This window comes from Alligator mississippiensis, chromosome 12, assembly GCF_030867095.1.
Source record: "Alligator mississippiensis isolate rAllMis1 chromosome 12, rAllMis1, whole genome shotgun sequence".
NCBI lineage: Eukaryota > Metazoa > Chordata > Crocodylia > Alligatoridae > Alligator > Alligator mississippiensis.
In genome coordinates, this window is record NC_081835.1 from 57,500,037 (window position 1) to 57,526,757 (window position 26,721).

Below are 26,721 nucleotides of genomic sequence, written 5' to 3' on the forward strand. Positions count from 1 at the left end.
CAGAGCTCCCCAGGCCCTTTTGTTACCTGGGCAAAGGAGAGAGCAGCCCTGATCTAACGGCCCTCTGAATGTGGGGAGCTTCTGGGCAGCCTCCCAGGGAAGCAGGACTAGAGCATGCCCAGAGCAGGGAAAAAGGCAAAGAACAGGAATGGAGCAAGGGCCTCTAGAAGGCAGAGCAGCAGCTGTTAGCAGGCCAAGATGCCCCTAGGACAGTGAGTGGGTCTGAAATATTCCTCAGCCCCCAGGCAGTAGTACCCTGCTTCCAGTGCTGTGCTGTGCCAAGTCTCCAGGTGTCCTTAACCCCTGCTCTACAGCCCTAGTCTCTCCTTCCAGCTGAAGTGGAGGGAGAGGAGAAATCAGGGAGCAAGAGCAGAGGGTTCCCTGGATCTGAAACCATCCTTCCCATTACAAGTCAGCATCCCCCATTAAACCACAAGCAGGAGGTTTTATGAGAGAGGCACAAGGAAAAGAAAACCAACTGTGCTGGAGCTACCAAGGAAACACAGGAGGGGTAGGGGGAGGGAAATGTTACCAGACTGGAGCAAAATTGAACCAAGAGTCTATGTAGGACAAAGCTGGAGGCAAAGCATGTTCAAAAAGCCTTTTATTTCAGAAACTTCTGCTAGTACAGGAATTTGCTGCATTTCCCTCTTGATGCCCAGTTTCCCTCACTTTGATATTTCTAGCTTTGCTCACCATGATTGGCAGCTTTTACTACAGCAGAACCTAATCCGTCTGGGCCTGTCTGCACCCTTAAGGGAAATAAGGCTTCCCAATAAAGAAACTCAGCCTACCCTGAGCAAACAGCAGGGGGAAAAATAAAAATAAAAATAAAAACAAAACACAGACAAGACCAGCCTAAGGCACAAATACAGTTTAAGACAAGGAACATCAGGGCAGAAAGGGGCTCTGAAGATCAATGCACATCTTCCTTCCTCATTTTAAGTCTGTTTTAAGTCATGCACAATAGGAGTTTGCTATTCTCCAGCTAGTCCTCAGATTTATCTGCAAGCCTTTTTATGCTTTTTGTCTGCAAGGGAGTTACTCAGTAAAGTTAATAGCAGGTAAATTGAGAACAAATAAGAGCCTTTGGCTTGTATAATTCGCAGCTGCAGCAGCCAGGCTCAGCTACTGCAGCTGGATTTCAAAGAGGCCCAATATTAATTTTATTACCAGCAACACTTCATGTTTTTCATCTTCAAAGCACTTTAGGAACATTAACAAGCTAATCATCACCATTCAATAGGATTTTTAGTTCTTCAGGGTAAACCAGACAAACTGAGCACTACAGGTCACACAGCAGTGGAGTTGGTCTCTACTCCTTTCCTACCATACAAAATGCTTAATCCATTAGGTGCAGCACAGGGAAGGATTCATGTATTGGCTACTTATTGCCTGTATCAGACTAGCCTTCTTGACAGGCCAGCGGTCCACTGCAGCGTGACAGCTACTACACAACCAGTTCAAGGGAGACCCAGGATAGGAACAACAGCAATGGTCAGCTCTATTGACACAGGGGGTGGAAACATGCAGTAGCTGGCTGAAATCAGTGTCACCTCTGCTCCAAGAAAACCCACTATCCTGAAACAATTAAGGAGGGCTCCAAGCAGGGTAGGGGCCACCGCTTGTATTATACAGAGAATCAGTACCAGAATAGAGAGAGGCTGTACTGGCAGGCAACAGCTAGCAAAGATCGTGAGTGGGACAGGCATGGGGGAACGTCTGCTCACTACCAGACTCTAGTTGGTGCCACTCATTCGTTTTACATACAGGAATTACACCTCTCTTGCACTCCTCTAGTGCTTTAAACGTGGCCTTTGGGAGAAAAGCCTTCCTGGCCATTTGGGTCAGTCTGCATTTTCAGAAATAGTTCTAGAAACCAAACGACATCTTTATCTTAACACTGAGACTTCTGCACCAATAGCACTTTGGCCACACCAACATCTGATCTCTCGGAGAAGTCTCTGCGCCCCTCTCGAGGGAAGGGTCAAAAGACACATGGTTAAGGGAAAGACGCTGTGTTTCAGGGAGTACAGTGGAGTCGCATCTTGTATGGGGGTTAGGTTCTGAAGTCAGCGCGTAAGGCAAAAATTGTGTATAGTTTAAAAAAATATGTAAAATACATATCTTAAAAAAAAACCCAAAAAATACGTATCTTTAAATGCTAGAATCACACTCAGCACGGCGAGATGCTCACACTATGAGAGGTGGGAACTCATTTAACTCATTGAGTGGAATGGCGGGCGGAATCGCCTGCACTATTTAAATAGTTATTTTTCTCTTTTTTTTGCCGAGCACGTATAGTTGAATTTACGCAAGTTAAATGCGCATATGATACAACTCCACTGTATCAACTCTGCTTCACTTGCACAGACTGATCAAGACCTGCTGCAAAGAGCTGCTACTTTTCAGATTAAAAAGCCCAGATGGCTGGCACTCTGCAGAATCTCTGGGTTTCCAGCTCTTTAGAAGCTATCCCCACAACACAAACACACACACTAAAAGCTGAATTCGTTATCCAATAATTCATTTTAGTTCTTGCACTTTTCCCTCCCATCTCAGCAGCAATGTGCTCTGCTGCACCTGACCTGCCAGGCAGAGTCCTATTATTTTCTGAAGCACTGATGCAAACAGCCACAGAAGGCATGAGGAAAAGTAGGTATAAAAGGCTTCCATTCTCATTTGGCAGCACTCTACACTCCTTTTTCTCAGGTGCATTACAGAATTAAAACAGACTCGCATACACTCTGCAAAGAGTGGCAAAGGAGATGAGCACCAGCCCCCTTCCACCGCCCCCCACTCAGTGTACATTTCCATCAACTCTCAACCTCATGCAAAGTTTCACCCCAAATCATCTCCCTGCTTCTCTGTACTTCATGTTCCCTTTCAGCTTTGCCTACTAACTCTGCAAAGTATTTTGGGATACAGTTTGTATAAAAGGCACTCTACCACGTAAGAACAGTACAAGCAGCAGCAGCTACTGCAGTCAAAACAAGGTCTATACAGCCTTGTCCTGAAGCATAGCCATGATTCCCTTAAGCTTCTGCCTCCAGGATAGAGGCATCATCCCCCGTGTACTCCAAGAAACTATATTTTCCCCTTCAGAGAATGAGAAATCAAGTCAACAAAGGCTGTAGGTGCTCTCTCATCCTTTAGGATTGCAGCATCAAGAGAGATTACCAGAGAACCACAGGGCAGCTGCCACTTAAGTGCACACAGGGCCACATACTGGCATGGGTTTTATTAACATGACTAAGAACACGCTGTAAATGAGCTGACATGACTTGGAAGCTAGGCATGAACAGTTCAAGAAGCTCAGGTGTTTTGCCCCACTGGTTCTTGTTTTATGTCCTCACATTTTCCAGGAATTTAACCACCATGTAATGTTGAGATGAAGACCACGTTATCCTGGTCCTGGAGTTTGTAATCCAGCTCACCCTGCAGGCCAAGAAAAAAGAAGAAATGATTTAATGGTCATTTCCAAATGAAGACTAACCAAGGAAAGAAAAGCTCACAAAAGATGCCAGAGCACTGGTATATAGAAGGGGAAGACTGAGGTTTCGTCTTAAAATAAGGAAAAGCTGGGAGGGCAGACCAAGGAGCTGCTGTTCTCCAATATGGAGAATGGTCATGCTCAGGGAGGACTACCGTATCAGCAGAACAGGTGGTTGGTTGCCTGAGGCAGCCAAATAGTTATAGTGACAGTTTACTGTGCAGCTGTGACGGTGGTACCCAATTTGCCCAGCGTGCCAAACCCCTCCACAGGCCAGCTCTGCTTGCTTTACCTCAGCCACTCTGGCACAACCAAACCTGATCTTAAGCAAGAGATGCAGTCTTTATTTCTTAAGCACCCATCTTATTATATGGTACACAACTGCCCAAGGCTGCAAAGCCATCTGGTAGCCTGCTAAGGAGTTCTCTCAAGCATGGATAAAGAGACCAACCCAGCAGAGTTCATAGCTGGAGGTCAGGGAACGTTTTGGGTTTGGTTTTTTTTGTTTGTTTGTTTGTTTGTTTTTTTTGGGGGGGGGGAGAAGCCAAAATCTTCTTGGGGACTGATTGGTTGTTGCAACTCAGCAGGTTAAACAAAAGCTCAGGGCTTTGGAACCGCCACAGCAGTACAGCAAACGGAGAGAGAACTGGCTCCCCAACCCCCATAGATATAACATGCTTAGCTCGGGGCAAGAATCTGCAATAGCTGTCCCCAAAACACCCATAAAACAGGCAGAGCAATATTCTCAACAAAGAACAAACAACTGAAGTAGTACAGACCATTAGCTCCCAGTCTGCATCATTGATGAGCACCAAAATTCCTGGTCGCCTGCAGAACAGAGAAGTTGTTAGGATATGGGATTGCAAAATGCTATACAAAGAGTTAACAACACTGGCTGCTAAAGCAGATCACAGGCAACCTGCCTGTAAAGCTGATGTGAAAAGGGAATCATAGCACAGAGGTGGAAATAGGTACAGGCAGTGCCCTTTCTAGATCAAATAAAGGGGAGGTAAGAGAGATCCCAGAGCTCATTTGAATCAAAATACACCATTCCTGAGAAGGCTCTGAGATGACTACATTTCAGGACAATGTAGGAAAGCCAGGTAATTAAAATCCACATACTGCAATCGAGCACAGAGAGGTCGATGCAGAGTCAGGGAAAGCAATTGCAGCACCTCTGCTAAAGGCTGTAAACACCCAGGATCAACTCAGAGCCCCTGATTACAGGCAGAGGGATTCCCCCTCTTTGATCTTCAGTGTCCTGCATTGTCTCTCCTGTTACCAGGGGACCTGGCACCTGCTTCAGCTCACAGAGATCTGTGATGAATGCTAAACACCCCCAGCCTCTATCCTGTAGCCAAGGGCTGCCTGCACAGCGCTCCAATTCTCCTGGCCTTTTTCCATGAGATTGGCCCCATTTTAAAAATAAAATACATTTCCCAGAAGATCTATTTGTTGGTGCTTCTCAGAGCAACTGGTTCAGGCCCAGTGATGCAAATGGGGTGCGGGGGGGCAGGGATCTACCTTGGGAAGCAATGTACAACGTCATGGCTTCAAGCAACAACACAAGGGAAGGAAGAAGTGTATGCTCCAGATCTAGATAGCTGGTGCTGCGAGTTACACAAGAAGGATGCACTGTTTTATGAAACTGGGTTAGGCTTAGGTTTAGAAGGAGCTGAAGTTTGGGAGTCACTCTTCTTTGTCATCCTTTTTAGCACCTCCTGTATTCCACAGATACTAACTTCCTTCCTGCTACTAGCAGAAGAACCATGCACCTTCCTGTTGGAACTGGTAGAGATGGAATCATGAGGACAGTCCTTAGCATCCATACTTACACAGTGTCCCCTTGAATAAATAATTCTGGTCTCTCTTTCAACAGATTTTGTTTGATCCACTTTAGCAGATTTCTGATGTCCCCTGAAAAGGAGAGAGGAGGACAATTTATAGACAAGCTGATGGCAGACTGAAGAAGCTATCTGTCTGCAAAGAGACTAGCTGAGGACTACACAGAACAGGAATCCACAGTTGCAAAAATCCAGTAATGGAGATGCCAAACGAGAAGATGAAGATTCTTTGCTAGCACCAAATATCCATTCCTGTTTCACAGAAGTCCAGACCCAGGGCTCTAGCCCTCCCCAAGGTCAGCAGAGATGGCATGCTAAAAACACAGGAAAAGAACTGCCGCACTGGCTCAGACCAAAAGTGCACCTAGTCCTAGCCGTTAGATGATGGGTAATAGAGAAACAGGGCATGGGAGTTTATCTTGGGACAAGCAATAATGATGGAGAAGGGAGATCCTTTCAGTCCTGTTGTCCAAAAGATGTAGCTGTGGTGCAAGGTCTTTCAGGGAATGGCAAGGGGTATCCTCAACATCTACTGTAGATCAGCATTTGCCATGAACAGCCACCTTTCTTAAGTGTACACATGCCCATGCATAGTTAAATATGCATACCTGACCTCATTACATGCAAAAACTCCAGAGGCAACACAATGTAAAGTCATGCCAATTCAAGCATTCACTCATCAGGAAATTCCAGATGTTAAGATTTCTCCAACATCATGTATCTTGCATATTTTATGTTCCACGCTGACAAATACTAATGCATTAAAGTACACATTTAACAAGAGCTGGACAAACAAAAAAAATCAGCAGTCAAGTGCCCAAATGTGAAATTATAAAGTGTTACAACTGTCAATCTCTAGATGCTGATATTAAATGTTTAGAACCCAAACCAAATTAACTGCGCAGCAGATGAGTGCAGTCATCTAGACCAAGAGTGCAAAGGAAGCCGAGTGCTAGTATCTGAGGCAAGTATGAAAATGGGCTGGAATTCATGGAGAAACATGTTTTTTCCCCCCTCCATCACATAAATGGCTGAACTGATTTTGTTTGAGCCTTTTAAAAATATTCCTCTTCTGGTACGACAGGCAGATATTTTCCTACCCTATAGGAGTTCTTTCATGCCTTCCTCAAACAATTTAAGAAATAGGTTAGAATGAAACCTTCACTGTATTAGACATGCACAATATAGAACAATGCAACATTAAAAAAATATGACTATATTTTAAAATATACCTATGAATTTGGGGTGTTAGCTTTTGGGCCATTCAAACTGAGACATCCATAAGGTTTCTTTCTGAAGAGCAAAACACCTATTACTCAAAGGGGGTTCAGTGGGTGCAGCGAGCACTCAGCACTGCTGACAAATCAGACCTAGAATGTCTCAAATTAGGCACCCAAACTGACATATGCTTTGGAACAAATTTAAGCTCCACATAGTACATAAGACACAGGCAACTATATACCTGAATGGATAGACAGACAGGTGCAGACATTGGCCATGGGGGTTGCATTTGGGACATCTGTAGTATCTTTCAGCATCACACCTTCAGCAATGACCCCCTGTTCGCTCCACCCCACCCCCTCAACGCTTTGTTTGAATAGCTTCTTTATTAAAGCTTAGCCTTTATCTTTCTATTTCAGTAGGTGACAGGAAGGATTTGTCTTCATGTAAAAGGAGGAGGAGACACTGCTGGTGGGTTTTTATAGTATCAATTTTACTTCGTGAGGCAAAAACAATTTCTTTAGTGATAGCATCAGTTAATTTCCTATTGGAGAGGTGAGAAGCGACAGAGGGAGAGAATAATCTGTTACAGGGTTTGGAGAAGCTGACAAATTACAATGTGGAGTTCTCCTGCATTTGCCTCTATATTTCACCGTTCCACAAACCACTTCATCATTCTGAATCCACAATCAGTTATTCTTCCAGGGCTCCTTTAAACGTCCCTTTGAAAGACCCAAAAGATTATTTGTTTTAAAGGCACAAGGAAGAGTTCCCAATGCACAACCCCACCAATCAGATATCAGGGCCTGAACCCCCTCTAGCTGAATCAACAGGAATAGCGGGACATATTTGCACATTTCTCTCCCTGTAAACTGTTCCAAGTCACTGTAAATATTTTCACAACCCTCCTTTACAGGCTGAGCTAAAAACCTATTTTCTGTACCACTGTTCAGTGACTGGAAAAAAAAAAATGTGATTTTAATGGTATGACTCAGTGTGTGCGTTGTGCCAGCACATTATGGGATCAACCTGAAACAGGGCTTTATTTCTTTAGAGGAAGCCTATGCATACTACTTGCTGCCTTGCCTCTTTTTGGCTTCTGTCACACTGGTATCTCTTCTTATATGAATGGCAAAAATCTACCCTGACACAAGCAGGTATGAATAATGGAGATCTGCTTGCCTATAACAGAGGTTCAGTTCTTTTATGGGAAGACGAAAATCCTGTGAGATTCTCTCCATTTCTCTCTTTCCCACATTTCTCAGTGGATCTAGGTTGCAGACTTCCTATTCTAGAGTATCCTAGTCTCACTGCTTTACTTGGCCAAAGAGGGCCCTCCTGGAGCTGGGCAGTGTTGCTCATAAAAGCGAGATCTGTCTCCTGGCACCAGCTCGCTTTGCAACGAGGTCACTGGGCAGGCCCAGATCAGGAATTCCTTTTTTACTTAACTACAGTGTAGTTAAGTGAGCAGCATGAGAGAGATTTTCTGCCAATGTGATCACTTTCCTGGAATCATGCACTGGAAAGGAAGAGTATGCTGTACAGATGGCATAAAGTAGCGGTCAACTGGTCACCAGGACAAGAGCAAACCATGCTTGCCAGCTTTTCACTGAAAAACACTGCTACAGCAGAAAGCCAATGACAGCCAGAATGGCTCTTGCTTTCTCTAACTACGAAATAAGAGCTAAGTAGTGAAAAATGCAAGAATGCTATAGGAGGAAGAAAAGTGCAAGAGAGAACACCATTCCCACCACAGCCATGCCAAGGCAGCTTTGTATTTGTACACTGGCACCAAGGCACAGCACGAGCTGCACAGTACATAAGTCTGCTTTGACACAAGAGCAGACTTTGGCTCTGGGGCATTTCAGGACTACGATCATTTAGGCACAAGCACCAGCTGGACACAGGGCAGCCACCCAGAAGCTTGGAGAAGAGGACATTAGCTTACTATGAGACTATACTGGAAGATTTCTTCCTCCGCCTCCTTCCACAGTAAATGTATTATTTCCAGCTTCACACCAGTCTAGTATTAGACAGCCCACATGACTGTACCCATACTTAGAAGAATATGTGTATCAACATCAGCATTGATTCACTGCCACAGAAGTGAGGCACGCACACACTGGAGGACTATGCAATGTACCACCATTCTTGGAATAGCCACCCTGACCCAAAGTATAATGCAAGCTTTCTCCTTCCCTACATCTCACCTTTAGCCTCATGTCTTTTAGCTGGTCTTCCAACACAGGATTTTGCACCTGTCCTGTTATTCATTTGTCTCCTACAAAACTGCCAGTAAGTAGTTATGAAACAGGCAAAATGACCAGGTCCATTTGGCATACACACAAGTACAATGCGAGTGGGACAGGACTACTTCGATTGTACAGTTTTGGGCATAGGAACCATCTTTGTGTTCTGCCTGTACAGTGCTGTAGCACAGGAACATCAAACTAATCCAACCCCATAGGGCCAGATGAGGTTCAGCGGGCTGGGCTGCAGGTCAAACCAGACTCCCTCAGAACCAGTGCGCAGGGCCGGTCTGACAGGGAGCTGCATGCAGCAGTGCACATGGCCAGTTCAGCCCCGTAAGTCGCATGCAGCATGTGCTGGATAGCAGGGCTCCCTGGTCAGATCCAGCTCATGGGCCATATGTCCAACACCTCTTCTCTAGCACAAAGCACTGTTGATCCAGGGCATGGAGTCCTATCATGACCCGAATAATAATTAACAATGTGAGCTACTCAAGCACACCTGCTGCTCTCTCTGCTGTGACCCTCCTCTTTCCCTAGCACCTTCTTTTTGTTATACAGACATCTGTGCAGCATAACTTACACTTCAGGTTCCTTAGGTTAGTGATCTCTTTTGTCTGTATAGTACCATGTAAACTTATGGTTCAGCAGACATGCTAAATGGGTAGGAAAACCATTTAAGTTGGCTGCAGCCTCATCTCCATTGCCATGATAAGTACACTTATCATTGAGAGACTAATTCATAGATTCATAGAAGTAGGGTGGGAAGGGACCTTGTAGATCATCAAGTCCGACCCCCTGCCCTGGGCAGGAGAGAAAGCCAGGCTCAAATGACCCCAGCCAGGTAGATGTCAAGCTTCCTCTTAAAGACCCCCAGGGTAGGAGCCATCACCACTTCCCTTGGAAGTTGGTTCCAGATCCTAGCCGCCCTAATTGTGAAGTAGTGCCTTCGGATGTCTAGTCTAAACCTACTCTCTAACAATTTGTGGCCATTATTCCTTGTTACCCCGGGGGGCACTAGGGGGAACAGGGTCTCTCCCAAACCCTGATGCGTCCCCCCTGGTGAGTTTATAGATGGCCACCAGGTCTCCCCCCCCCAGCCTTCTCTTGCGAAGGCTGAACAGGTTAAGGTCCTGTAGCTTCTCTTTGTAGGGTCTGCCCTGCTGTCCCTGGATCATGTGGGTGGCCCTCCTCTCGACCCTCTCAATGATGGTCACATCCCTCCTGAAGTGCGGCACCCAGAACTGAACACAGTACTCCAGCTGCAGCCTGACCAGTGTCGCATAGGGAGGGAGGATCACCTCCTTGGTCCTGCCTGAGATGCATCTGTGGATGCACGACAAGGTACAGTTAGCCCTACTGACCCTGACCTCGCATTGTCGGCCCACGTTCATCTTGGAGTCAATAATGACTCCGAGATCTCTTTCTGCCACCGTGCTCTTGAGAAGCTTATAACAGCTTATAACTGTGCTGCTGGTTCCCACTGCCCAAGTGCAGCACCCTGCACTTGTCAGTATTGAAACCCATCCTATTTTCGTTAGCCCACCCCTGTAACCTGTCCAGGTCCTGCTGTAATCTGTCCTTCCCTACAATTTAAATTCCCTAATTTAATACTTTATCTATGTTTCTTGGGAGAGCTGATCAAACCTCACCCACCAAAAGCACCTCGTTGAGCTTGTTTGAGCCCAACTACCTCTTGCCCATGGCACCCAACTTGATGATCTTATAGGTCCCTTCCAATCCTACTATTCTATGATTCTATGGAAAGTATTCACAAAAATACAGTTGTGCAATGTTTGCTGCCCTTTCTGAGACCGAGATCCCCTCGGTCAGCCTCTCTATGCTGTTTTCTCAAAATTACAGAATGAATAATGTTTTAAAAGGCAGGGGACTGCAGTGCTCAGATGATGGGTAATAGGACACACAGCTTTTCTCCTTTTAGTCATGAGTCCAAATCCTTCTCACTTCAGTAATAAGCTAAGTTACACGGCCTCAATATAATCACTTCAGCAGTCTCAGTCTGCAGCGGACACAAATCTGCACTGCAAAACCATACTCAGTACTAACTGGCTTTCACTAGTGTGAAAGAGTAAATGGGCCATGAAAACAGAATGACCCTCTAACTGAAGGGGGGAAGGGGGGGTCTGGTCCCTGCATATGAAGTTGAAATACAAAGATGGTGTAACTCAGTCTTTATTCTGTGGACAGAGAAGACTTCTGCATCCAGAGCTGCAAATCTAGGGTTTGATTTGAGTGTATAACATGGGAGCTCAAAGCCAAAGAGCACAAGCAAAACACACTCAGTTGAATGGACAGCTCAGGAAAACCAAGCATGTTAGCAGTGGCCCAAAGCCACTGCCCTGTCATGCACGTGAACAAGATGCAAAAACTGCAGCTCATTTTTATCTCTCACTGGCTGTCCTATTAATATTCCTGAATATGTAAGTTGCAGCTGAAAGATCTGCAGTTTTCAGTCTTTTTACAAACCCTCCGAGGTCTGATCTTCCATGATATCTCACTCTTCTTCAACAAAGAATCTACAGAGCTTCCTCTTTAAGAGAAACCAATCTAGGACTCCATCTTAGTGCTGCCTGGTACAAGTGCCTGGGCTCATCTGCACCCTCAAAACCATAGCTAAAACCCATAGATCTTTTGCAGCTCAATAAAACCTCCTGGGCCTGACAGATCATCAGTGATAACTCAGCAGAGAGCACACTCACTGTGTGCAGAGAGAAAACCGGCATGGCAGACAGGTGCCTGGAATAAAAAACACCAAGCCAGGTTTTCATTGCAAAAATCTCATCAAGCTGGTAAACACGCAGGAGCCCAAACACCCTCCCACAGATTTTATAATACCATAATATTAGCCACTGTGAAAAGGCAGCTCTCTACTAACAGAGAGGCTGTGTGGGTCACAGGCAGATTTACACACATGGACAGAATACACATACACACATCTCTGTATCTCTCCACATTAAAATCCATGCACACAAACTGATGTGCGGACCTACTAGATATCCACAGGGTGTATTTCCAATAATATTCCAGTCTTGCCTGTGGAACAAGGAGTTTATTTCAGGAAAACAGGGGACCCTTATTAAGGTCTAGTCACTGGAAAATTCCCTTCTGGTTTGTAATAAATAAGATATATGCAGGGCTGGTCACTGAGGGGTCAGTGGTGTGGCGGCACAGCCGGGTTTCTCAGGCCGCCTCCTGGACACCTCCCTGTGGGGTACCTTTTCTTTGACCCAGAATAAGATCATTTATCATACTGACCACGGCTGAGCTCCAATTTGCTGAGGTCACTAGCTCTGGACAAGCTCCATCCCGCCCACATTCTCAGCCACAGGCCTGTAACCATGACAAAGCCCCTTCCTCGCCGCGCCTCTTCCATTATTCCTTCTGCCTGGATGGGAAGAGAATTCACAATCCCTCTGCCTTGGTAAGGGGCTTACTTTTCAAATGGATATTAAAAATACTCCCAAAACAAACTAGTCAGCAAGGTGAGAGGCTTGTCCACATCACCAAGCTGTAATGAAAATAGGTCTCAAGAATTGTAACGAAGGGCATTCATTATGAAAGGACCTTCTAGAAAAATGAAACAAAGGGATCCTTGGGTTAGACCAGTCCCTATTTGAGATATAAATTGAACCGCACCCCCAGGCAGATGCTGGTGTATCGCAAGCTACAGTAGAAGACTTGGGATGGCTTCTAGGTAAAAGGGTTCAACTTGGGCAAATGAGCAGAAACCATGGCCAAAAAGCTGGAATCAGTTTCCACTAGTGTTAGTAATCCTTCTCTAACATTTAATAGGAAAAGGCTTCAAGTTCAATTCTGCGCAAACAAAAGGATTTTTTGACGATTATGGTCAGAAAAAAAAAGAAGAAGAATCCAGAACCTTGGGCCTCACCAGCTCCTGCCTGGGACCTGGCTTCTTCTAGATATATTTATGTGGTTGGAAATGGTAGATTTGGAAGCTCTTTCACCTCTTAGTCAGAAGAAAGAGGGTCTTCATAGCACTTCTACCATTACCTCTTGCCCACAGGGAAAAAAAAGAAACAATCCTATGATCTTGTAGGATACTTTTGTTATCAAGGATGGAGGACCTGGGTCCTGAGGTCTTCATTCAGATGGTTCTTAAGTCTTGTTAGTCAAAGAGCATTTGGATCATGGCATCTTCTCCTAGCTCTTGTACAAATAGAAAGGAGTGCTCAGACCTAGCACTGGGCTCAGAGATTAGTAATCAATGGCTTGATGTCTAGTTATGGCTCAGCTGTTATCAAGTAGACTGCCCCAAGGGTTGGGCCTGGGGCCAGTTTTGTTCAATGTCTTCATCAACGACCTGGAAGACTGGATGGAGCACACCCTCAGCCAGTCTGCAGATGACACCAAGCTGGGGGAAGTAGTAGATATGCTGGAAGGTACAGCTAGGATTCAGAGTGACATAGACATATTTGAGGATTGGGCCACAAGAAATCTCATGAAGTTCAACAAGGACAAATGCAAAGTCCTGCACTTAGGACAGAACAATCCCATACACCAGTACAGGCTGGGGGCTGACTGGCTGGGCAGCAGCTCTGCAGAAAAGGACCTGGAGATTACAGGGGACAATAAGCTGAATACGAGCCAGCAGTGTGCCTTTGTTGCCAGAAGGCTAATGGCATACTGGCCTGCACTGGTAGGTGCATTGTCAGCAGGTCAAGGGAAGTGATTATTCCCCTCTATTCAGCACTGGTGAGGCTACATCTGGAGTACTGTGTTCAGTGTTGGGTTCCCCGCTACAGAAAGGATGCTGACAAATTGGAACAAGTCCAGAAGAGGGCAACAAAAATGGTGAGGGGGCTGAGGAACATAAGGGAAGACTGAGGGAACTGGGCTTATTTAGTCTAGAGAAGAGGAGACTGAGGGGGAATTTAATAGCAGCCTTCAACTACCTGAAGGGGGGTTTGAAAGAGGATAGAGCTGAACTGTTCTCAGTGGTGGCAGATGAGAGAACAAGGAGCAACGGTTTCAAGTTGCAGCAAGGGAAGTTTAGGTTAGATATTAGGAATATTTTTTTCACTAGGATGGTAGTAAAACACTGAAACAGATTACCCAGAGAGGTGGTGGAAGCTCCATCCTTGGAGGTTTTCAAAACCTGGCTAGACAAAGCTTTGGCTGGGATGATCTAGTTAGGGATGGTCCTGCTCTGAGCAGGGGGTTGAACTAGATGACCTCCTGAGGTCCCTTCCAACCCTAACTTTCTATGATTTTCTATTCTCTCTGATTAGCCAATAGGGAAAGCAAGTTCAAGGAGCCTTCCATCTCACCCCCTACCATGAAAAAATTCCTGGAATCCAAAGATCTTCCACTGGCTTTGGTCATTAGAAGGCAGCCCCAACATGATCCTCCAGATAAACCAAACCCCTACGTACTGTATTTCCAGAGTCAGAGAGTCTAATCCTGTAACACCCAAAGCTATTGTCACTACTGTTGGCACCTCCAATTACTTCTTTTTATTAGGAATATGGATCACTAATGCTTGGAAAGTGTTCTTCTTGTTCAAAGCTGTCAAAGAAAGACATCTAACAATGTCAAAAGAGGGTTGTATTCTACAGATAGTAAAGTGCTGAACAGGGATCACAGAAATCAGAAATGATGATCTGCTAATAGGTTTCGTCTAGTTAATCCCTTCACTAGCACAGAATTTTTCCCTACAGGAGACTCTCCAGGGCTTTGTCCAGTCTGGTTTTAAATGGCTCAAGGAACATGGTACTTTGATTAAATCCCAAGAGATTCTATGCTGTTGCAATTTGGAATCTTCTCATTCAGCCTACATTTTCCTGTTGTTAATTTTACCTTCTCAACCCTAAGTGTGCAATGTATAATCATACTAAATGTCACTTCTCTGTCTTGACACACAGGTAGGTGACCTCCACACCCAATTCTTATGTCTATTCCTCTACTCATCTCTTGCTTTCACACTCTGGAACAGCTGATGCCGTATAATTTAAGGAGCTCCAGCAAATCCTGCGACATTTGGCAGAGTTATTAAGTATAAACACGCAATTTCAAAGCTTAGATGAAAACCTCCCTTAAACTGATTTTTTTTCTGGGGGGGAAAAAAAAAAAAAAAAAAAATCAAACATTTCCAAGGATTGGAACAAGCTGACAGAGGGGAAAACAACCACAGTATCCATGGCATCCTATTTCAGGGACTCCCTGTCCACTGAGGAATGCAACTATTCATAAAGGGAACCTGCTGAGGGAATCCCCTGCAGCCTGGCACCATCCATTCATACAGAAAGCCTGTAGAGGGATTTCCCTGGTACAGACTCACTCTGCCACTGCCAGCTGGGCAAGACAGTGTCTTACACTGACTCTGCCTCATGCCTCCCAGGCACCTTTAGTGTTGTTTCAACCATTTGGGTAAGTCATTCTTCCCTACTGATCCTACATCCCCTTCAACAGCTATCCTCATTTTATACCTCTGAAATACACAAGCCCTGTCTGGCACCAGCTCTCGACTCATTTTTAGCAGTTACTTTGCTAACATTATGCTTTCATATATAGCAAGGACCATTAAGCCAACTCATGTCAACCCACCCCACCACCCCCACAGATACACCATCAAGCCCCTCAGCTACACTTGAAAGGGGAAAAGAAAGAGCCAGTGAGATGATCAGGATGGGGGAATAAGGGGGGGAAGATTTACAAGTGAATGGAGGTAAGAATGGAGCAGTTTGTGGGATAAAGGAGCTGCAGAAGGAGCTTTACAGATGTGCAGAGGGACGGCGTCTCATTGTTTAATTAAGCAGAAAGTGGCTCTTTTGAAAAGCAATTTTGCACAGGAGCTCTGAGCTCAGCAAACAGCTCCTGCGAGTGAGGGCAGGAGGAGAAAGGAACAGCTGGCACCGTGAACCGTGTGAAACGCATGCTAAGCAGTTTAAAGGGCCAGGAACCTCCTTGTCAGCCTATGCTCTGCTGCCACCCTTTAAACAGTGGTGTCATGACAGCAAATACCACCAAGAGAAAAGAAGAGAGCATGAGGAGTGGGGGTGGGGATGGGGTGGAAAGGTTATCCTACTAGGTGTCTGTGTGGTAATAGGCTTGGTTGGGAAATGAGGAGTGAAGAGCCCAGCTTTGCCATCACAGGGATTTGGTCACACAGAAGAGAGATGAGTTTCTCTGTGCCTGGGAAGTTCCTTCTTCAATGTGTTAGATTGATTTGATCTAAAGCAGAGGGTTAATGCTGTTCCCACTACACTGAGCCTGCTGGGGGGGACACTAGGACTGCACTAGTCCCGTCCCACAACCAAGTTTTAATTTTTCCATCTTTCCTTCTGATAAGACATGCAACTCTGCCTGCTCAGTAAACCCCTTATAAACAGCATGCCTGTTTCTTTGGGGCAACAGCCAGGAAACACCAGAGACTTGATGGAGAAATAACACAAGCAGTCAGAACAAATTAAAGGCCTATCCACATGGCTGGATCTACCATGGCAGGTGCTGCATTCATGGGACAGAGCCTAGATGGGCTCCAACATGGCTCTCCCCATTACTGTAGACTTGGCAGTGCAGGCTGGGGTGAAAGGGGGTTGGGAGCCAGGGCTCTCAGCCTCTACCTCCGTCTCCACAACTATATTGAGGATCTCTCAGGTAAGTCACACTGTCTCTGCGCTCCTCATTTTCCTCATCAGTTAGTATATTGTTCCCTACAAAACAGAGGCATGGTAAACATGAAGATGATCTTATCTTCTTCTGAGGAGGGAAAGCGCTACAGAGCAGTTTGAAAGGATTAGATACTATTGTCATGAAGTTCCATAAATAAAGCCAATGATTTTTTAATTTTAATTTTTCTGACAAGTTTCTGTATTACTAAAAATATTTCAAAAATGCATTTCAAAACATTTGCTTGTAGAAGTGTCACATTTAATAAACGTAGCAATAAAAACCTTTTGAAATAGTAATTTCTCATGTACAGCTAAATATCACCATAAGGAGCATTTTGCACTGGAACTGACTCTTACTCTGAGTTTTATTATCTCTCTGGCAGTTAGGAATTACAGTCAGGCCTCACCTTTATGGTGTACGGCATGGGTGGCCACCCTGTGACATGAGTGCCACAAGTGGCACACACAACCTGTGTGTGGCACATGGCAGATCAGGGAGGGGAGAAGCAGCACAATGTCAGATAAGGAAGGAAGCAGAAAGCAGAGCAGGAAGCACAGAGTAGGAAGCAAAAAGAGCAGTAGATTGGGCATAAAAATGGAATCAGAGTGGCCCTGTGGGAGAGTATGGGACCGATCTGTGGCATGCCTGTCAAAAAAGCTGGCCCCCACAGGTATACTGTACCTGTGTGAACTATCCTTTCTGTATTTGAGGGCCTAAGTGTGAGAGATACCAAGTCCTTCTTCTGAGGTGCTGATTGCCCTGAACTCTCACTGATTACAGTGAAAGTGGATGATGCTTCACACCTTCCAGGATCAGGACCTTGGACTGTAAATTCTTGGGGGGAACGCACTGTGCTCCCTTGTATTTAGTTCAGAGCCATGAATGCAGTCAATAATCAACAAATAAGGACTTTACCTTTACCCCACCCTTAGAAATTTGGAATAACCATGTTTCTTCCCCTCCATGTGAGGCTTCAGATAAAAGGGGAAAAAATGTATGATTACCAGAACATTTGGATTCAAGTGTTGTACTTCCAACCTTAAAATGTCAAATAGCATCATGCGAGACTACCAAAGCGTTTCAGACTTATTACTACTTATGCTTAAACCCACTCTTCCAAAAGCAAAAGCCCCTCCCACTTGACCTACAGGAACATCTCCATTGCTGTTAGCAGTATAGGGCCCATGAAACAAAGCAGAAAACTTCCCAGCAGTGACATTTTAATGAGCACCCTTATCTTGGCATACAACGCCCAGTGGCACATGCAGAGCTACATGTACTTTCTAGCTGTTCTTAGCCAATGTGACTTCAACCCTGCAACTGCTACAAAGGTTAAATGATGCTGGTTATTTCCCAGCCTTCCAATAGTCAGTGACTTTTCCCTCCTGGGGGCCAAACCCACCAACTGTAAATCCAGCCGAGAAGGGGAAGGTGCTCTGACATCTCTTGCAGCAGCAGGTACACAACGATCTATTTGATTACTGAAGCACTTGGTCAAATTAACTGTGGCTCGTTTTGGGGGGAGGCTGCCAAAAGCATTTTCAGTTTTTAATTTAGGGCTTTTTTCCTTTATGCTCCACTGTCTCTAACAGCTTCTTAGATGTTTGAAAATAAAGTTGATTTCCCTGCCAATTTAATCCTCTCTCCACGTAACAAATATTTTTATCCTCTTCATTGCCCTTTTCCACCTACTATAGTTTTATGCACAATAAGCCAACAAGACATTAGTGCCTTTAGTCTCTCTATCAGAATATCAACGAGATCAAAGTTGTTAGCACAATTCTGGGAAAAGTATTCTTGTGCATTTAACTTCTGCTTTTCCTTCTGAAGCATCTGAGAAAATATTAGATGGGCCTGGATACACTATAGCTTGCATCTCTCATACTTTTGTTTGCACGTTCCTCACTGGCAGCACAGCAGGTCACACACCAAGTGCGAAGACTCAGGATTCCAGAGCAGAAAAAGCTGCTAGCACATGGCTGTATGCTGTGGTCCCATTTGCAGCTCCCACTTCTCTGTGCTTCTTTAGCCTCCCAGCAACCCACCTCCCCCCAGCCAGTCAGCAAAAAAAGAGGGGGGGGGGGGAGAGTTTTTATGCACAGGCTGATAAGAATCTGGCCATGATCACCTAGTGTCTACTATTAGTAAATCACTGAAATTATCACACAATAATTTTTTTAAAGCATCAGTATTATGTAAAGAGCACTACTCAAGACAAATACAGACCACAGGCTATTTTCCTCCCTTAAATGTAGTTATGTTTGTTTATCAAGCTTCCCATCCTACTGCACCTATGTGATATACCAAAAGTCTAAACCAGTAAAATACAGCTGGGCCCAACATCCCAGAGATGCAGCTGATCTGCAGAAAGAGGACAAAGAGAAAAAATAACCCAAGGGGAAAAGAAGACTGGATAAGAGAGACCAGAATGGTCAAAAATAATCTTGACAGCTAATGAAAGCAGTTAATGGGATTATAATTGTTTGCATTTTGCTCTAGAACTCATATTACTGTTCTCCTTCAGTGTATAAGGAGATGAATATACAGTATAAAGGAAGCAAGTAGACAAAAAACTCTGAACATGGGTGAGCTGCTTGTTTCTTTAAACACAAAAGGCCCAATCCTGCTGTCCTTACTCAATGAAAACTTCCACTGACATTAATGAGAATGTTTCCCGTGTGAAGACTAGCATATCAGATCCCCAGATATCTGTCCACAGACTGCTGCATTAGTATTTTCATAATCAATAAGGAAGGCACTTGGCACTGGTCACACTGTAAATCAAATGAGTTTACAGAATGTTTTTTCTGATGCGGTTCTGCTTTGGATTTCCATGCCTATATTACCAACCAAACTTTTGCACACCTGAGCTACTGGACCTTATATCATGAGCACCTGAGAACAGAAGATCTTCAAGAAAGTTATTTTTCAGGCCAAATCCCACTGACATCAATGAAATCTTCCCAATAACTTGATCAGGAATTGAACTGGACACTTCATACATTTTATATTCTACAACTATCAGCTACAGAAAATGTTTCAGTATTCATTACATTCTTGTGCCCACTGGGTATATGCATCATGTTAGACATAATACACAGATATAATGCATACTATTTGATTTTAATTCCTTTTATCCCAACACTTGCTCATTGTATAAATACTGGTAATGTGCTGCATGGCGAACAGATATTTGAGGCTTCCACAGCACCCAACAGTACTGCAGCTCAAAAAGTTTACTATTGAAATAAATTGGAATTTTGCCTTTTAGTACTTTTCATGTAAGGATTTTACTTTATCAGACTTAGAATTTAACTACTCAACCCTCCTGCAAGGTACAGAAACATTAGCCCCATTCTAGCAGCAGGACAAGAAATGCTACATGATATGCTTGTGGTCACAAAGTGAATCAGTGTCAAAATGAAGAACAGAATCTATTCTCCAGTGTGCCAGCCCTATATCTGTAATCATAAGATCATGCCTTTTCTCAAAACTCCCATTATCATTTTATTTATATGTTGTCTGTAGCCAGGGATCAAGAGTTTATTTGTCTGGGAAGCATTTATACTTGCCTTTAAGTACTCTCAAAAACAGCAGGAGGATTTACAGTCTTAATACGGACAGCATATAGATTTAGATATTAGCAACCAGTCTCTCATGAATGGCTCAAGTTCACTGATATCTTACCTGATTTCAAAGCTTATAGTTCCAGTTTTCAAACAGTAAAAGGCGTTAATCTAACAAAAAAATTCAGACTATATCTGTGCCAGCACATTGCAATGAAGGTTTCCTCAGGTGTGGGGCGCCAAGCAAAATAGTAATCAGAATGATGTATTTTTCACTGTTGTTACCATGCATTCATAAGGACAGAAATTAATATTGAATATCACTGGAACAGTCAGAAACCCTCCATACACAAACATATTTTTTTTATTTATTATATATGCAGAACTAAAGAGAACTATTTTACCCCCAAGGTCCACAATTTTCAAGCTCTAGCTCTGACATTCTGGACTGTGAGTTTTAAGTCTAATCAAGTGTTCTAAATTAATATAAAGACAATAAAAATACACTGTAATGTGAGCATATATCCCAGTCCCATATGGGAATCCACAGAGAAAAAACAGCTAATGGGCACCTTTGTGAACCTATGAAAGTGAACAGGGACTTTGTGAAAATATTTGGAGGCCACAGATGATTAGCATTCTGCAGAGATGGAAGGCAAAAAATCTCTGAAGCAGTGAAGCTACTCTGTGGGTTGCTTAGAGGATGAGAAAGGTGCTCAGCTAATTTATGCTTTGTATTTACTCTGCAGGTTAACTACTGTCTGCCAAGCTAACTAAATCAATAGCATGGCTGAAATTGTCTTAACACACATTGATTTTAGTTGTAAACTAAATAATGGCTATATAAACTGGCTTTGTTTTTCACATGCATTTCATTTGCTGTCCTTTTTTCAACTTATTTGAAAACCACTAGTACTCACAAGGCTCTTGCTGACACGGCAAAGTCACTTGATGTTTCTTAATGCCATCAAACAAGAGTTCTGCACCACCTCTGAAAGAAAAAGAAAAAAATTCAGTCTGTTTCATCTGCAAGTGAAACAAGTAACAAAGAAACTGATTTATTCAACTAAAATACAGAAAAAATAAAAAATGGTAGTGATTATATTTGGAGTATGACCCATTGGACATCTGGTTTACCTAAATCATAATCTTCATGGGGCAGTGATGGTCTATTACTACAGTTCTTCATTTTTTCTTTTTCTGTATTAATAAGCAGGAATTCTAGCCCCAGGATGGGATCCCCCTAAACCAGACACTATACCAACAGAAGACATTTTGTCCCAGAGAGCTTACAAACTGTTGGTGCAGGCCCCTGCATAACCAGGATAACATCAAGGCAAAGCCCCCCCAACACTAGTGCAATTAGAATAATATTTTGGGCCCAAATGCTGTCTCTGGTACCTTGTCATATAACATCTTTCAGCAAAGGGTCTCAAAATGCCAGACCAACTTTTAAGGCTCAAAAAGAAACCGTGGAATATGTATTATTCTCAGTTAACAACCAGAAAGAGACGGAGGAAATGAGCCAGGCAAAGTCACACAGCAAGTCAAAAATGGAGACAAGAACAGAACCTTGGAACCCGAACAAAACCTCCATGGCTTAACAACTGCTCAGCATTCCTCCCAGACACTCATTTTAGCACAGACTCGAGCGCAGTGTAAGCAGCAAGCAGAATCAAGGGTTCTGGACACAAGTTGAGCTAACCAGGACATATATGTTTACACCCTGTACTGGCTCCCTACTGAAAAGAACACTTCAGAGTCTCTATCTGGACCCTCAATGCTTACCAAGGGACTGGCCTTAGCTAGGGCACAAATCAGTTCTCTCTGCAAGTACAAATAACTGCTCATGACAACTACCAGCCTCCAGGAGAATAACAATGTTGACCAATAAGCAGAGGCTTGTAAATGCAGGAGACAACATTTTCTTAGAAGCTAGTCTAAGATAACTGCTTTAGAAACATGAGGATATCTAACTGAGGGTATCTAACTCCCTTAGGCTCTTTTGAAAAGCCCAGGCCAAATGCAAATTTCCCATCTGTGACTCAGATTTCCTCACAATAATACCGCCCCCCCGGCCACCATCATCTGATCCCAGCACGCTTTCCTGCCTAGGCAGGGGGTCAGACTCAATAATCTTTTGAGGTCCCTTCCAACCCTAGCATCTATGAATCTATGAAACCCAATCCTCATCCTGAAGGGATGAGTCCTACAATCCTACACTTTACAAACACAAATCATTTCTCTTCTTGATGGTATAAATCTGTAAGCTACCCCCATTTTTTATGAAAAAGGTTATAAAATCTTAGCAAATAATTATAGAAATAGACCAGGACCCAAGTACTATTTCCAGAGCTTCTGTTAATATTTTGTATGACTGTGGACAACTCACTTCACCCCTCTGTACCTCATAAAAGGGGCGGGTAATTTACTTACTCACAGAAGTGTTTGAGGTTTTATTGATTTAACAATGCTTTAAACAACTTGGATTATGCAATTACCATACAGGACAGTACACACATTTACACAGCAAGGCCAACGTTTTTAAAAAGTGTCCAAATATTTATTCAGGAGCCTATACATTTAATTTTCAGAAATGCAGAGCAATCAGCAGCTTCCTCAAGGCTGGTAGGAGCTATTGGTGGCTCATCTTTCTGAAGAAATCGAACTAGATACACCCCTAACTTCTTTATTTTGATTACTGACTTCAGACATCTAGTTGGGCCTGAAGTGTAGTTGCTGCCAGAAGCTTACACTCCTTCAATTTAAGGCCGAGAAGATAAGAGATGATGGATACTCCGTTGGTTCACAGATGTGACCAAACCCCGCACAAATACAGTACATTCAATACTTGCAAAGTCCCACTTAATTAAAAACAGAATGTTAAATAAATGTTTACTTCTACTATTCTTATATATTATTTGTACCATTTCTTACAAAGTGGAAAACTGCCTCAATGAAAAGATGTAATAAAAGCAGCAAATAGCTACATATTCTGGAAAATCATGAGCCTACATGTTACTTAATCCCTTCAAATCCAATATCTAAAAATGTCACACTAGGATTTTCTTGGCTCTGCAACAGAAAAGCACAATTGAACCTTTGTTATGTTCTCAGCAGTTACTTATATACAGCATCTCTCCAAAAGGCCACTCTGTTGGTGTTCTTCCACCAGCTCACAAAAAATAGTTATCTGAAAATTGAAGCAGCAATTATCAACTTTAGCCGAGATTCATGCAAAAGAAAAAGTCACAGTAATTATATAAAAAACATTTTTTTATATAATGAAAACAAGGTCACGCTTTGTTACTGCAGGAATGTAGATGACTAGATAAGGTCCTTCTGTAAGGCGCTAGCTGTAGAGAATTCAGCTGTGATTGCACATAGAGAGCTCATTTATGCATTTCCAAGACAAGCAAAAATGCTTCTTACTCTTCTGGGAAAATGAGGAGAGCTACTGCAGCTGGAAGCTGGGTAGACTGAGGAAAAGGGCATTTAAAGGGTTATGATGTGTATTTATATGAGGTGGGAGGGGGGGAAATTAAGGAAACAGCAGCTTTTTAGCTTCTGTAAGAGAAAAAACAACTTTAATAAAATATGAAACCAATGCAAATGTTTCTACAAGTGTTTTTTGGATTTCTAGCTTAAGCTTAAAAAAAAAAAATTCCAATGTCTTCAGGGTTAGCAACCCAGGCATCACAGCAATAAGAACCTGAAAACAAAATATTCAAAAAGAAAAGCAAAAAGGACTTGATAGCTGACAACATCTGAGCTGAAAGAACTGTAAGAAGTAAACACCATTTATACATTGAAAATTAATTCAATGGTTAAAAATGTTTTAATAATCTACAGCGATGTGTAACAGAAACTGGAAATTGTTTATAATATTGTTATAAATTGTTTATTTTTTCCATAGTTGCAGTGGGTAAATCCATCAGTAAAACCAATGTTTTATAAGGTAAGAAAAGTATTCTTCTCTAGGAGAAGACTGAATGGACAGTCCTACCTGTTAGCACACATAGAGGCAACATATAAAGACATGCATTTAGGCCCTTGCAGAACAATATCTACAAGAAGAACAATGTTAAACAAAAGGCTACTGGATCGACTGTACCAGTCTACTGAACTAAGACCGCAGCTGTACCAGCCAGTGCCTACTTCCCATTAAACTGTGTCCACTCTCACCAGGAACAGACCTCAGCCAATCAGGGGAAGGACAAGGTGAATAGTGCAAACTCTATTCCACATAAGAGCCTATCAAATCCAGTGGGAGGTAGATAGTGGCAACCAACACAGGCTGGTCATTAATACAGAAGGAAAAGCCAAAGAGTCCCAAAATCCCAGTGCTAACCCTTGCTGAGACTTTTAAAAAAAATAACTTGTATGTTCCTCTGAACAAACCATTCACTTTTTATCCTCTTTTGTGGCACGTAGCTCAAGCACCCCCAGCTCCTCACCAAGGCCTTAGTGCATTAGAACACACCACAAGATTGTGGCCAACCTGCAGAACTGTTGCCCAAATGTGCCTTTTGCCTCTGGTAGGAATGTCTAAGGGGGACGTCTTTTATCAGACCAATGACGTGGCCGGGACGGAGATCGACACGCTTCCAAACACAGGACATTCTTTGCCAGGCCTCCGATCGCAGGGAGCCACAATCTGTCTTTGACCCGGGTGTGACTAGTGGCAACCCCGCCGTGCCCCCGAAGTGTCCCCGGACCGCTCATAGCTGCGTACCAGTTAAAATGCAGCCACGCTCATCCCGAAAACGCAAGTGGGCCCCTCATTAGGCACCACGAGTCACCCCTCCCCTGCCACCCCCTTTCTAATGGCATCGTGGCTCCCTCGCTGAAACACTCAACCACCCCGGCCCTGGCCCTGCTCCCCTCAGAGCCGGGCGCCGGGCGCCGGGCACCAGCCACGGCCCAGACCCTCCCGACCGCCCTCCTCACCCGAACTCCACCAGCAGAGACACGGGCGCCGCCATCTTGGGGAGGGGGAAAAGGGCTCCCCGCCCCGGAAGTACACCTCTGCCCCGCCGCGGAAGCAGCAGACCGCTTCCGGGGACGCCGCGTTGCCTAGCAATAGGGGCAGGGCGGGCCCTCAGGGGCTGGGCGGGGTCATGGGCCGGGCCTTGGCGGGAAACTGCTGGGAAACATTTCTCCCCGCTCCCCTCCTGCAGGTGCAAGCGCACTGAAGAAAAGCTCGGGTCACAAATCCATTCTCAGCTGGAGAATTTACCTACATCATTAAAAACAGTTCACCTTCTTTTGTCGTGATTGTTTCACATATTTTACCAAAAAAAATAAATAAAAAAATAGGAGCAATCTAAATACCTCAGGCTAGCGACATGCCTGGCTCAGGATCTAGTCACTGGCGGTCAGATGCTGCGCAGGAAGACGGGATTTCGTACAGTAAACCCGTCCTGGCAAATCCACGTTCAGTTCTGCTCTCGTCTAGTCTTACCTTACGCTCGGGGCCGTAACATCGGAGCATCTGCCAGTCCTGCACAAAGCAACCTGGCTAATTTGTCAGGGGTTTGTTATCCCAGCCCCTTTCCAGAGAGAGAAGCATGTACATGGGGCTGTTTCACATGATTTGTAACGCACCTGCACGTGCTTACATTGCTATATGCTTAGGAGAGAAAGGTCAAAGAAATGTGCCTTGCACATCCAGCAGGAGGTGGGGACTTCTGTAATACCCTTTGTTCCTGGAGGGAGATGGCGGGATCGCGCAGTCTCAGACCGGTCCTGAGAAAGCTCTTTTTCCTGCACAGATGAACTTTGCTCTCAGTGTAAAGTTTCATAGTGCCAGGGAGTGACCATGATCTTTGTCTCAAAGTTTTAGATATCTTGTAGATATTTTAGATGATCCTTTAGATACCGGTGGATCACACCGTGAAGTATCTTAAGATAAGGACTGAGACCTTGAACTTCATTTTATGGGAAGCAAGTGATGCTATCGAGATATGCATCCTTAAAGAGCACCGTGTAGCGTTACTCTATAGAAGTCACAAAGGCTGCTTGCAGGGTCTGGTGCCTTGTACTGGAAATGTCTAGTTGTGTTTGTTTTTCATTGTTACAACGTTATGCTTCCAGAAGCCATGCATGAGGCTGGAGAGCTGGAGGAGGATTTTTGCTCCTGGATTGTAGAAATATCACAAGAACAGATTCTTGTGTTGTTTCCCTATGGCAAAACAAAGAAAGAAAAAGCATAATACAATACACACAAAGATATTTCAGCTTGGTATCCAGATGTGTAGCTCCAGAATTGCCCAGAGTCTTTGAACACCTGAGACACTACGGCATCATGTTAATGAGCACCAGGTGCCTTGGGATATAAGAAACTTTTTCATTAGAATCAAAGCTAGCTGCAGCAATTAAAAAAAAAAATCCCTTAAATTTGTTGGAGGAAATAACCTGTCTTAATAAAAATGAATATGCATATAACTACTGACAAACTGTCATCATAAGCATAGATGACATTCGATAAACACATTTCCTGCTCTCAGGAATTCACAGCTAACTCTGCTGGATGTAACCCATTGAGTTATGGTGTAAACTCAGAAATAGCTTAATCAAAGCTCAGGTTTACTCAAAGTTTTTCAGTCAAAATCTTCTGTTTGATTACAAGGGTGACTCTTCATTGATCTAACTGGGGTTGCATGGGTGGAACCAGGAGCAGAATTTGGCCTGCA

General features: G+C 43.9%; 1 protein-coding gene across 1 annotated transcript; it reads right to left on the reverse strand.

Annotated features, from left to right (window-relative positions):
• Positions 1–587: 587 nt before the first annotated feature.
• On the reverse strand, positions 588–25,074 carry URM1 (ubiquitin related modifier 1). The gene is made up of 5 exons (XM_006269435.4): positions 24,977–25,074; positions 20,947–21,017; positions 5,329–5,410; positions 4,273–4,321; positions 588–3,438 (listed from the first exon to the last, which is right to left on the reverse strand). The coding sequence occupies exons 1-5, from the start codon at positions 25,009–25,011 to the stop codon at positions 3,370–3,372; spliced, it is 306 nt and encodes a 101-aa protein (XP_006269497.1). The 5' UTR covers positions 25,012–25,074; the 3' UTR covers positions 588–3,369.
• Positions 25,075–26,721: the final 1,647 nt, after the last annotated feature.

What these genes read in the sequence shown, in the direction of transcription:
- URM1 (XM_006269435.4), bottom strand. Translation starts at nt 25,011, where the DNA reads ATGGCGGCGCCCGTGTCTCTGCTGGTGGAGTTCGG. An exon ending in TTTATTCAAGGGGACACTGT is followed by an intron (nt 4,322 to 5,328) that starts GTAAGTATGGAT and finishes TCTGTTCTGCAG; the next exon opens with GCGACCAGGAATTTTGGTGC. An exon ending in ATGCAGACTGGGAGCTAATG is followed by an intron (nt 3,439 to 4,272) that starts GTCTGTACTACT and finishes CTTGGCCTGCAG; the next exon opens with GGTGAGCTGGATTACAAACT.